This window comes from Ornithorhynchus anatinus, chromosome X5 (genome assembly GCF_004115215.2).
Source record: "Ornithorhynchus anatinus isolate Pmale09 chromosome X5, mOrnAna1.pri.v4, whole genome shotgun sequence".
In the NCBI taxonomy this organism is placed as follows: domain Eukaryota; kingdom Metazoa; phylum Chordata; class Mammalia; order Monotremata; family Ornithorhynchidae; genus Ornithorhynchus; species Ornithorhynchus anatinus.
This window is the reverse complement of record NC_041753.1, coordinates 36,745,354-36,757,799: the sequence shown is the minus strand read 5'-3', so window position 1 is coordinate 36,757,799 and position 12,446 is coordinate 36,745,354. Positions and strand designations below refer to the sequence as shown.

The window sequence follows — 12,446 nt, the reverse complement described above, 5'->3', positions numbered from 1 at the left end:
TGTAAGTACACAATGGTGGAGACAGTGTCCTGTGGCATGCCAAAAGATAAATTATATGTCCTATAGTGTTAACTCATTAAACCATATGGTCCAAATGGGTAGGGAACCTGTCGCCTGTCTTCTGCTTCTTTGGAGCACTTTCCCCAATGCTTAGAAGAGTGCCTCACATTCAGTATGCATTCAGTTAAATGTTATTGCTAACAAGCATTTTTCATGATATAGGAACAAAACACAAGCTTGGCCACAATACTAAATCAGAAAACCACAATGCAGAAAAACAATAAATGACCTTGAGATAATAGAAATATGTCAACCAAATACTAAAGACTCAATGGGTTAAAAATACAAAACAATTCCAAGGGAGAAACAATCTGAAAAGGGTAGTCATTGGAAGAAAGCTAAAAATAAGTCATTCTTTCCAATCCGCAACTATATTATCGAAGTTTTCGTTCAGAGAAATACTTTTATGGCTACAAGGGGAAAAGCTTGAAAAAATCTCTCCGAAAGCTAAATCAGTATGACGTTTTTGTCATCCCAGCACTGCCCCAGCCTTGGCATTAGTCAAGCTGACTCTAGTGGAGCATTGTGAGAGCAAGCTACACTTCACCAATTCACATGCCAGCCAAGTTGGAATGGGCTTAGAGAGATGACAATCTTGTTGGGAGAGGTGTGGAATTTTTTATTTGTAGGTAAATGGTACTTACTGTCTCTCCATTATCAGTATTTCCTGATTATCATCTTTAACCTACAAAGGCAAAATACACATAATTCGATTTCAGAAAAGTTATTCAAGTTTGTGGTTGAACAAGAACTAAATATGAGGATCACCGACTATATAGAACACCCTTCATTCCGTGCCACTGAACTGTAGTACTTGTATTGCTTACAGGGAGCGCTCACTTCACAAGAACGCTAAAATAATCCAGATGATGCGAATATTATCTTGGCTCAGATACCTTCACTCTGTCTCCAGCTCTCAACCTTTAGAGTTAACTTCCTTGAAAGGAGACATTAAAAGCCCACTTCAACAGCTGTTTGTTCTGTCTGGCATTTGATGATAGATTTTTAGTGTATTAGGACAAGGTGTCTTTGCTGAATAGGATGTGAAAGATAATACTTTGAAAATTGAATGTTGCAATCTTTTACTATTGGTACATAGTAATGTAGCTAGTAGACCATTTGGGAATGCACTACTGCACTTTACATTTTTCCTATGGAAAACTATATTTTGTAGAGCACTATTTTGCTTAGCATTCTATTTTCATGGAACCAATTGAGAAGGCTATCCCAGGAGTCCCCGGAATGGAAAAAACTAAGATCAGTCTCTTCTAGTTTAGGGCTTTCTCCAGGTGAAGGAATGTATTGGGGAGGCAGCATAGCCTAATGGAAAGAGCACAGGACTGCAAATCAGGAGACCTGGGTTCTGCGGTGGGACCTTGGGTAATTTACTTAACCTCTCTGGGTCTCAGTTTCCTCATGTGTAAAAGAGGGATAAAATAACAGCTCTCTCTACATCTTACCTTACTACACTAACTTGAATCTACCCCAGTGCTCAGAAGATTGCTTGACACATAGTAAGCACTTAACAAATACCATCATTTTTATCTTAGACTGTGAGCCCCATGAGAGACAGGAGTGGGTCTGATCTGATTCTTTTTTTATGGTACTTGTTAAGTGCTTACTAACAGTCAAACACTGTTCTAAGCACTGGGGTAGATACAAGTTCATTAGGTTGAATGCAGTCCCTGTCCTGTGTGGGGCTCACAGTCTAATTAATACAGTGCTTAATACAGTGCTTGGCACAAAGTAAGTGTTTAACAAATATCATTATTCTTGTTATTATTATTATTACAAGATAATGAAAAGCTGTGTGGCTTAGTGGATAGAGACATGTTCCTTGCCCATAACAAGCTTACAGGCTAAAGGGAGCAGTCCCCTTTTCTGTAATTTATTTTAATGTCTGTCTCCCCCTCTGGACTGTAAGCTCTTTAAGAGCAGGGAATGTGTCTGTGTCTACCAACCCTATTGTATTGGACTCTCCCAAGTGCTTAGTATGATGCTCTGCACACAATAAGCACTGAATAAATACCACTGATTTTTTTTTGAGAGAGAGAAGGCGGGGCACAGAATATGGTAAACATATGGACAGTATCAATGCACAGTGATTTTTTTTATGTGTGTGTGTGGTGGGGGGGATAGGGTGCTAAAAACACAGGTTAACCCAAAATTCAGCTTCATTATAAAGAAAAGGCTTTTACCTAATGATTGTGGCATTTGTCAAGTGCTTACTATGTGATAAACACTGTACTTAACACTAGGGTAGGTACAATATTAGCAGAGCAGACACAGTCTTTGTCCCACATGGGGGTCGCAGTCTAAGGGGGAGGGCAAACAGGTATCTTACACCCATTTTTACATAAGGAAACTGTGGAACAGAGAAGTTGAGTGACTTGCTCAAGGTCACACAGCAGACTAATGGCAAACTGGGATTAGAACCCAGGTTTTTTGGTTCCCAGGTCCTTGCTCTTTCCACGAAGTCACAGTGCCTATCAAAGATATCTAGGATAACAATATTCACATCATTCATTCAACTATAAGATGAGCTCATTGTTAAAAGGAGAGACCCTCAACTGAAGATCAATATATTCAATGATCTGAATAAAGTTTTTTCTGTCCAATTCTTTTTTAAACCCCACAACCCTTGAATTATTGTCTTTCAGCACGAAGCATCTGTTCCGCTATCTTTGAATGAATTCAGATCCTGAAAAATGATTTCATATAATGTAATGGACTGATTTTTTTTCCCTACCTGTTTAAGTAATTGGTCTCTCTCTTCCAGTGGCGATTCTTCATTTTTGCTTTCTGAAATTATTTTATCTCGTTGGGACTCCAATTCATTAAGTTTTTCAAATAGCAGGACAGCCTCCTGCTTTACTTGGGAGTTTCTCAATTCCTTTAAAAAAAAAAAGGATAAGTGAGAATGAAATATGCAGGTTTTTAGATGTTATTACCAAATACAGTTTAAACTGGGTATGCTCACGCCACCAGCACTGAAATGAACTCTAACATAAAAACATAGTTGAGAAATTTCCTAATTATCCACTGTCTATGGTTGCTGTGAAAATATCCGGGTGATTAAGATGCTAAATTACAGGTAACTGTTAACACTGCATTATATTTAAAACAATCTTTTCTTGAAAGAATTTATTCCAATACTAGGAGCAAGTCCCTTGGTACCTAAAGTTAGTGCCTAGTACTTCGATTATATATAGCTGTCTGGGTCCCAAGATGACAGTGTGATGGTGAGATTGGGTGCACTTATATGGTCCATAAAGACAGTCTCTTTACGGTCTCTGATACACAGTCCACAAGAGCAATTTACTGTATGCTTATACAGAGCAGAACATATACCTTAGGTGACAAAGGATCTCTTATTTATATTCATACATACAAATTCTAGGTTCTTCTTCTTCATGCTCAGGGTATCTAGCTCCTGTTGAAATACATCTAATTGCTGGGAGAGAAAAATGCAAAATCAAAGTTAGTAAAAGGTATCAGAACTTAAACATGATCTGTTGGATTGCCTTAAAAGTTCTGTGGCAAACAATCGCTTTGGAGTTCTATAATGCCTTTTCTCTAAGAAGCTCGGAATTCCTTATAAAGCTCTGTCTGCCATCTAAGCAGTGACCCTCCCCATTTCTGTGCATTAATGAGAAGGCAAGAGAAATAATGTATCCAGTATATTAGTCAGAGCCATCTCAGTTTTGTTCTCACAATATCCATGTAGAGAAAGGGTGCTTTTATTGTCCCATTTTACAGCTGGGGAAACTGAGGGATAGAACCATTAGGTGACTAGCCTAAGGTCACCCAACAGGGTCCTCCAACTCTCAGAGGGATGCTGTTTTCACTACTCCACCGAACAACCGATTCTCTCCTCCCCATTCAAGAAGGAGCTGGAGTGTGTTAAGTTTCACACTTGTGGCTATTCTCTCCCAAAGTTTGGAAGGTTTATAAGGAGGACACATGGTGGCCAGAAAGCAGCCCCAAACCATCTATACCAGGGATGAAGGGAAGACGTATGTTGGTTGCTAGCTCTACTGAACCTTCTTCATCTTTGGGGATGAACAGTGAAGGGAGATCTAGGAACTCTGGGTGGAAGGAATGATGACTCCCGATCCTGCCCCCTTTCAGGGCTGGGGAGAAGCAATCCTTCACCCACACCCCACTCAAAAGGACACACAAAAATTCCTGCTTGTGTGTAGGAATCGGGTCCGCCAACTATGCTGTACTGTACTCTCCCATGCACTCAGTACAGTACTCTGGACATAGTAAGCGCTCAATAAACGCCATTCATTGATTAACAGCTCCTCTTTCCATCCCACTTTCCAATCCATCATTCAATCTTATTTAATGAGTGCTTACTGAGTGCAGAGCACTGCACTAAGCACTTGGGAGAGTACGATATAACAGAGTTGGTAGATACGTTTCCTGCCCACAACGACCTTACTTTTGTAAAGGAAAGGGGATAGCTGGGCTAAACAAATAACAGTTCAACTTCAAATTCTGCAAACAATAAACAGTTCTTGCAAAAACAAAAGGAAAGCAATATCACCTGCAACAGTCTTTCATTTGTAGCCTTCATCCCAATGTATTTGTCTTGTTCTTCTGGAGACATATTTTTAATAATGACATCCGCTGCTAGCATTTCCTTTTCTATATCTTCTTCTACTTCTCGAATTATCTCTTCTTTCCTGAAACAAAATGAAAATTTAGTAATTCTGGAGAAATTTTCCTCCTCTATCTCAAGAAGTGGGTTGAAATTACTTACATCGTTTTCACGCTAATGAACAAAGCGGTCCTGCTTTTAGAATGGAACTCACAGGAGCAGCACGGCCTTGAGAAACTAGTGTGCTTATGGCTCGTCCTAAGCAGTCCCCTGGTGGCTGCAACTTGTACCTTCGAGGTTTGTGCGAAAGTTGTCTTCTACCCTGCTTTGGGGCAAATGGGATCCAGGAAGACCTGCAACACTGCCACCCAGGATCCTATCCACTTGGAGGCAGGAACACTGATATGCCAAGTCCCAAGTCCACTGATGTCCCCTTTTCTTGAAAACAGATGTAGCTGAGTGGCCTGATCTTGTGCCCTCTCTGCAGTCTCGCATTTCCTCCTGCCTTTAGGACATCTGTACCTGCATGTACTGCTGACACCTCAAACTATGTCCCAAACCCTTCATTTTCCTACCCAAACCCTAACCTCCCCCCTGTCTTGCCCATCACTGTAGACAGTATCACCATCCTCCCTGTGTCCCGAGCCTGGAACCTTGGCATTATCCTCACCTCCTCTCTCTCATTCAACCCACATATTTAATCTGGCACCAAATCCTGATTAAAAGACTGATGCTATCCCACCTTGACTACTGCAGCAGTTTCCTAGCTGACCACTCCCTGGCTTCCTGTCTCTCCCCCAGGCCAGTCCTAATTTCACTCTGCTGGCCAGATTTTTCTAAAAAAAAAAAAAAAAAACAGTCCAAATCTCCCCTTTTCTCAAGAACTTCCAGTGGTTGTCTATCCTCCTCTGCATTAAATTAAAAGTCCTCACCATCAGCTTTAAAGCACTCAATCAGCTCATCCCCCTCCTACCTCACTTTGCTACTCCCCTACTACAAACCAACCCACACATTTAGTCAACCTACACACTGTACCATGATCTCATCTATCTTGCTTCCACCCTCTTGCCCATGTCCTCCCTCTGGCCTCCCTCTCCCTCCCCCTCCCCCTTCATATCCGACAAACCACCGCTCTCCCCACCTTCAAAGCCTTATGAAAACCACATCTCCTCCAAGAGGCCTTGCCGCACTAAGCCCTTGCTTCCCATATTCCCCCTCCCTTCTGCTTTGCTTTGTACGTGGACCTGTCCCTTTTAAGCATACAAGTATTCACCCCACCCTCAGCCCCACAGCACTTATGTACATATTCTTAATTTATTTTAATGTCTGTCTCCCCCTCTAGACTGTAAGCTTCTTGTGGGCTGGGAACACGTCTATCAAGTCTGTGTAGTGTATTCTCTTCAGTTCTTAGTACAGTGCTCTGTTCAGAGTGTGACTGTTTGAGGATGAATTTGTACATCTGGGTTCCATGTTCACCTGTGGGAATCTGCATCCCCATTAACAATAACGGCATTTGTTAAGTGCTTACTATGTTCCAGGCACCCTACTAAGCGTGGAATCCATAAAAGCAAATCGGGTCAGACACAGTCCCTGTCCCACATGGGGCTCACAGTCTTAAATCTCCACTTAATAGATGATGTAACTGAGGCAGGGAGAAGTGAAGTGGTTGCCCATGGTCACAAGCAGACAAGTGGCAGAGCCTGGATTAGAACTCATGTCCTTCTGACTCCTAGGCCCGTGCTCTATCCACTACGCACTGCTGCTTCTCTATTTTCCCCATTATCTCTGCCCTCCTTCCTAGAAAAGTGATGGGCACTGAGCTTTAAAAGAAAGGAGAAACCAAAAATTTGAAGTGGGTCATTTAGCTGATGCCATGCAGCTGGACTAGGGTGGCAACTCTATCTTGCAGGCAATCTCAACATCAAGTACCCAGAAAGGCATGATGATGTCTTGATGGACTACTGCTTGCAGAGAAAATCTTTCCACAGTATCACCTCTCCTGTAAATCTGAATCATATATTCAGCCTCACAAATAGCTTTCAAAAATAATGAGGTCCATAGCAATCCTACTTGGTATGTGTAATTTTCATGGCCTAGTGGATAGAGCACAGGCCTGGGAGATAGAAGGTCATGGGTTCTAATCCTGACTTCACCACCTGTTTGCTGTGTGACCTTGGGTACGTCACTTCACTTCTCTAGGCCTCCGTCACCTCGTCTGTAAAATGGGATTAAGACTATGAGTCCGATGTTAGCCAGAGACTGTGTCCAACCCTATTTGCTTGTATTCCCCCCAGTGTTTAGTATACTGACCGGCACATAGTAAGCTCTTAAATACCACAACTGTCATTACTGTTATTTACATAGAACTTGCTTTCATCCTCATGTGGTCATCATTATTATTTCTAATGCTTCTAAGTACACTTTACAAAGCACTGGGCCAAGCATATAAGTGATTACACAAGTCCCTAGTCCATAAAGTGACTAAAATCTAATGGGACCCAAAAAAACAGGAATATAATTCCATCAACAAGAAAAACAAGTAACTTGTGCCCATCCAAGTATCTTCCTACCCTCTGGTTTCCACATATTGAAAAGCATCTAACAGGTACCATTGCCTCTCAAATAGAAAGCAGGATAGAGAGTTTTCCTGCAATGAGAGCATTGCATTCTTGCAGAACCCCGTGTTAAGAAAAACACATACTGTTGCACTTTCCTTGTGTTTGATGCTGCTCGCAAGTGTACAACTGATTCTTCCATTAGTGTGTCATGTTGCATCCAGACAGAAGAATGTTTTTGGAGGAATGTTCCCTAATTCTTCTCCAAACCCACAGTGGAAACAGGATTATGGCACTGACTATATGCTCCATTTATTTTACCCTCTTTCTTTCACTTAATTTATTACGTCTGACTTCTTTTTTTGAATCTTGGGGGCTTTTGTTGTTGTTTTGAGGGCATTTTTTTTTTTTTTAAGAAATTGGCCCTGTAGACCAGGTTCATGGTTATTACTTCGCCAGAAGATTCTACTCTTCAGGCTAAGCTATTTCTACCTTAATATTAATTTTAAATGCAAGAAATGAGTATGTTTCCATTTTCTTTTACCACTGTAAAATTGCATGTCAATATACTGATTATTACAATTAACTACTAAAATGGTGCAAATTGCAGGCAGGAAATAGGCAGTGACTCTTTCTGCAAGAATTGCACTTAGCATCATCACCTTCAATTAAAAGAGGTTTTTTTTATGGATTCTGTTAAGCACTTATTACGTTAGGCATTGTACTGAGCGCTGGGGTAGATACAAGCTATTCAGGTTGTACACAGTCCATGTCCCTCATGGGGCTCACAACCTAATCCCCATTTTACAGATGATGTAACTGAGGCACAGAGAAGTTTAGCGACTTGTCCCAGGTCACACAGCAGACAAGGCTTGGGGCTGGGATAAGAGCCCAGATTCTTCTGACTCTGATTAGCAGAAACATCTAGAATTAGTACTAGAGTGTTATTTGTTAAGCAGTTAGTACAGTGCTTGGTACATGCTAAGTGCTGGGGTAGATACAAGATAATTGGATCAGACACAGTCCCTAGCCTATTGTATCTGTATCTATCTGTATCTACAAGATAGAGTCTTAGTAGGTGGGAAAACAGGTACCGCATCCCTATTTTACAGATGAAGAAACTGAGGCACAGAGAAGCTAAGTGTCTTGCCCAAGGTCACAGAACACAGGCAAGTGGCGACTTGCCAGTGACTGCCAGAGGCAGTACCCAAAATAACACCAACGTACAAAAGGTAGACAGCAGAATCAGCTGTAAAGAGGAACTTCTCTTCGGCAGAACAAGCCCTTCCAAAAACTACAATATGATGACTGTATCAGGTTAACATATGGTCAAAGCATGGATCATCTTATGGATGGATCCATTTGATTTTTTTTATCATTATTAGGCCATGGTGGTTCTCTTCATCCTTCTCATTTCAATTCCCTTCCTCTCTTCCTGTCTTTTTAGTAGGATTCACTTATGGAATTTTGAAGTAGATTGTCTCTGGTTTAGTCCTTTTCCCCATTTTCCCCCCAGCCACCCCCCCACCCCACCCTTTTCCTTTCTTTTTCACACTCAACTACTTTTTCCACTTATATTCCTACTGTTTTTCAGATGTGTACGTTAACTAAGAATCACAATCTTTGCTTTGAAAAATTACTCCACTCACCATACTTTTGTAGCACACACTCAACCCGTCTCTTTAACACACAGACAGACATGCTTGGTCAAACTCATGCTGCACTGATCTACACATCCACATATACCAGGCATAGACATGCTCACACCCACATACTTTGGGTGGAAGAGGAAAGGGAAAAGGCCAAAGTCTGCTGCCAGTCCTCAGGCCTTGCTTAGATTATTGTGGGGGAGAAGAGGTAGAGAGCTGGGCATTGCTGACATTGAGGCCTGAGGCCACTTTAAACTCCACTGCACTCAACTCCTTCTACGTGGCACAACTAACTAAAAACTCTTGAGGGTTCCAAGAGGAGAGAGGCCTGGAAAATTGAACTCATTTCCGAAAAGTAAGCAATTTCATGAGTAGGACAAGCTCTCTTTTTTGGCAAACTGACTGAATTATAGCTCTTCTATAATTGAAGTTGCCAGTGAATTTTGGTGTGGCCCTTACAACCAAAACAACTCTAAAATGAACTACATTTGTCCGATTTTCCAAGACTATATTTAGAACCGTAAAAGGAAGCCTTTGCAAATTGTTTCCAAAGCTCATTCTATTCAGCTCGCAAACGCGTGATTGGAGCCACTCACCCCTTAGCTACTGCTTTCAACAAATACAGCCGTGGAAGTCAAACAAAAAAAGGGACTCGAATGTAGGTATAGACTATACCTCTAACTTTGAAAATGTCAGGGGTCAATTTATCCATCCATACTACTCTCATGCACTCTAAATAATGAGATGAGAAGTGTCTCCTAAAAAAACAAAAACAAAACAGCTCGTCTTCTACCCTCCCTCATTTCTACATTATATCTGTATGCCTGGGTCATACGTATCAAATTCAGATCTACAGCAGGATGGGTTTGTACTGAAAAGTGAAGCTCTTAGGAAGGAAATATTGTTTTCCTCCTCTGAAATCACTGTTCCTGGCAGCATGGAGCCCCACTGCAACTGATACTTTCTCACCTCTCATCAGGCATCCCACTGGGTTCAGCAATTGGCCAAAACCCTGTCTGATAATTTCTCTGATGAAGAAGGCTGGAACGTCACAATTTTTTTTTAATGGCATTTGGTAAGGGTTGTCGTAGGAAATCCTCTGACTGTAAGTTCACTGTATGTAGGGAACATGTTTACTAACTCTGTTTTATTGTACTCTGCCAAGCACTTACTACAGTAAGCTCTCAAAAAATACCATTGTTGATGTTGATGAAATCAGTGAGGTAAGATATGAAGGAGCAAGGTGATTGAGTGTTTTAAAGCCAATGGCAAGGAGTTTCTGTTTGATGAGGAGGTGGATGGCCACCACTGAAGTTTTTTGAGGAGAGGGGAGACATGGACTGAACGGTTTTGTAGAAAAATGATCCAGGCAGCAGAGTGACGCATGGACTGAGGTGGGGAGAGAGGGAGGTCAGCAGGGAGGCTGATGTAGTGGTCAAGGTGAGATAGGATCAGGCTTGGATTGGTATAGTAGACCAGTGACAGCGCTGGGTCTAGAACCCAAGTCTACTGATTCCCAGACCCGATGCCCTTTCCACTATGTCACACCGTGTCTTATTCAGGCCCAAAATAAATGTTTCCACTTGAAAATCCCTCACCTAAAGGCATTTACTATAGACAGATTCAGCCAATTAACTAACAGGAGAACTGGAATCAGAATCCAGGTATTTTGATTTGTATATAAGATTGGAATGAACTACAACTGTAGTAACCACACAGTTTTTCCATTGACCAAATATGAGGAAGACATTTTGGATTCAGCTCTTGTAGCAAGCCCTGCTGCTTGCATGGAGCTTAAAGCACTGGACTGGAAATGTAAGCAAGGCAAAAAATTTTCATTAATGATAAAACTGACGTATTTCAAAGTGTCCCTCAGGTGACAATCCCAAACACCAGGAGAAAAAGGAACTAGGCAAAAATTTCCGTGACATCAAAGCAGCCCTTTTCGAACAAGAAACTCTCTAAGTCTTCCACCGTGATCATCAAATGGGTGCCTACATGTTAATTATCCTTGGCACTTCCAAAGCTGATGACATTACTCTGGACATACTATCCAACCTTCGTTCTCTTCCTACTCCTCAGTCTATTCTGTCTTTTGCTCCTTAATTTTGGATGTCCATCTTGACTCTCTTTTGAGTCCCCTAATCCTCTCTTTACCCTCACTTGCTCAGGTAGTTCATCTGTTCCCACGGCTTCAGCTACTATCTCTAAGCAGATGACTCCCAAAAGGTCTCTCGCTAATTCCAATGGCTTACCTCCTCTGCAATCTCACATTTTGCCTCCAGATGGTTTTCTCCATGTGCATGTCATGTTGGGATCACAAGCTCAGTATGTGTAATCAATCAAAGGTACTTATTGAGCGCTTACTGTTTGCAGACCACTGTACCAAGCGCTTGGGAGAATCCAACAGAGTTGGTAGACATGTTCCCCAACTACAAAGAGCTTACAATCTAGAGGACAATGGTACATGCCATGTGTAAAACTGAACCCTTCATTTTTCCTCCCCAAACCACTCCTCCATCTAACACTGCATCACAGTTGACAATACTGCCATCCTCTTGGTTTCCCAAGACCACAACCATGGCATCATTTTGGACTCCTTGCATTCTTTCAACTTTTACACTCAATCTGTTGCTAAATCCTGTCATTTTTTTTCTCCCCAGTATTTCCCAAATCTTCTCTTTCCACAGGTGGGGCTAACCCTGGTGACCAGCCTCCCCACCTCTCCTCCTTCCAACCTCCAAACCCCACCCCCCCAGTATAGCAGCATCTCCTCTGGGCAAGTGGGTATTGTGGGGGGTGCGGGAGGAGGGTACGGTGTGAGCAAACTGAAGACCTGGACCAAGAGAGAATGTTTCCTGCACCCCCACACTCCTCTCAGAGTCATGCCGGCATGTTGTGGGAGCAGACAGTCTGCTGGTGGCCAACTGGGTGAATGGCACGTAGGAATTTAACCCTACTAAAGTGGCACTGGGTGGAGGCTGATGGTGCATTGGAGTTTAGTCCATTTCTTGGCACACAAGCCAGTGAGAGGCAGAGAAGAAGTTCCTGGTCTGGGTGGCTCGATGCCCACTGTGCCACCTCCCCCCCCAAAAAAAATTAAAAAGGAATCTGCTTTGAGAGAATTCAAATTGGAAATGCCACACCAGCTTCTATTCTTTTAACAGGTCAGGACCATTCTGGCTGACTTTCACTCCTGAGTTACATCCATGACCCCTGCTAAAATCTCACTAATGATACTGGTGTTTCAAACCTGAAGGACATTCACATTCATTCTCTCTCTCTCTCTCTCTCTCTCTCTCTCTCTCCATATATATAAAAATAATGCAAACATGCAAGCCAGAGTAATCTGTGTCCATACAGTTACTGCAATCTCACCATTTGTAGGAAAGGCTAAAAAGTTCTCTCTGTTTTAAAAATAAATAAGTTGCAAAAACTGAATTTACATAAGGAGAAACTTAGCAACTTCTTAGCATTTGCATATTTCCCCATAAATCACAGAAGGAATTAAATTGGAAATAGCTTGCAAACTAGTATTCATTTTTTAAAATGGTCTTTTTGTCGCTACAGGATTGT

General features: G+C 41.9%; 1 protein-coding gene across 1 annotated transcript in view; it reads right to left on the bottom strand.

Annotated features, from left to right (window-relative positions):
- The window catches only part of IFT74 (intraflagellar transport 74), a 76,166-nt gene that overhangs the window by 23,739 nt on the left and 39,981 nt on the right, over positions 1–12,446 (bottom strand). The window contains exons 10-13 of the mRNA XM_001505888.6: positions 4,613–4,751; positions 3,452–3,514; positions 2,810–2,953; positions 705–745 (exon numbers count right to left, since the gene is read on the bottom strand). Coding sequence (XP_001505938.2) covers positions 705–745; positions 2,810–2,953; positions 3,452–3,514; positions 4,613–4,751 — 387 coding nt within the window. The remainder of the gene's footprint in view (positions 1–704; positions 746–2,809; positions 2,954–3,451; positions 3,515–4,612; positions 4,752–12,446) is intronic.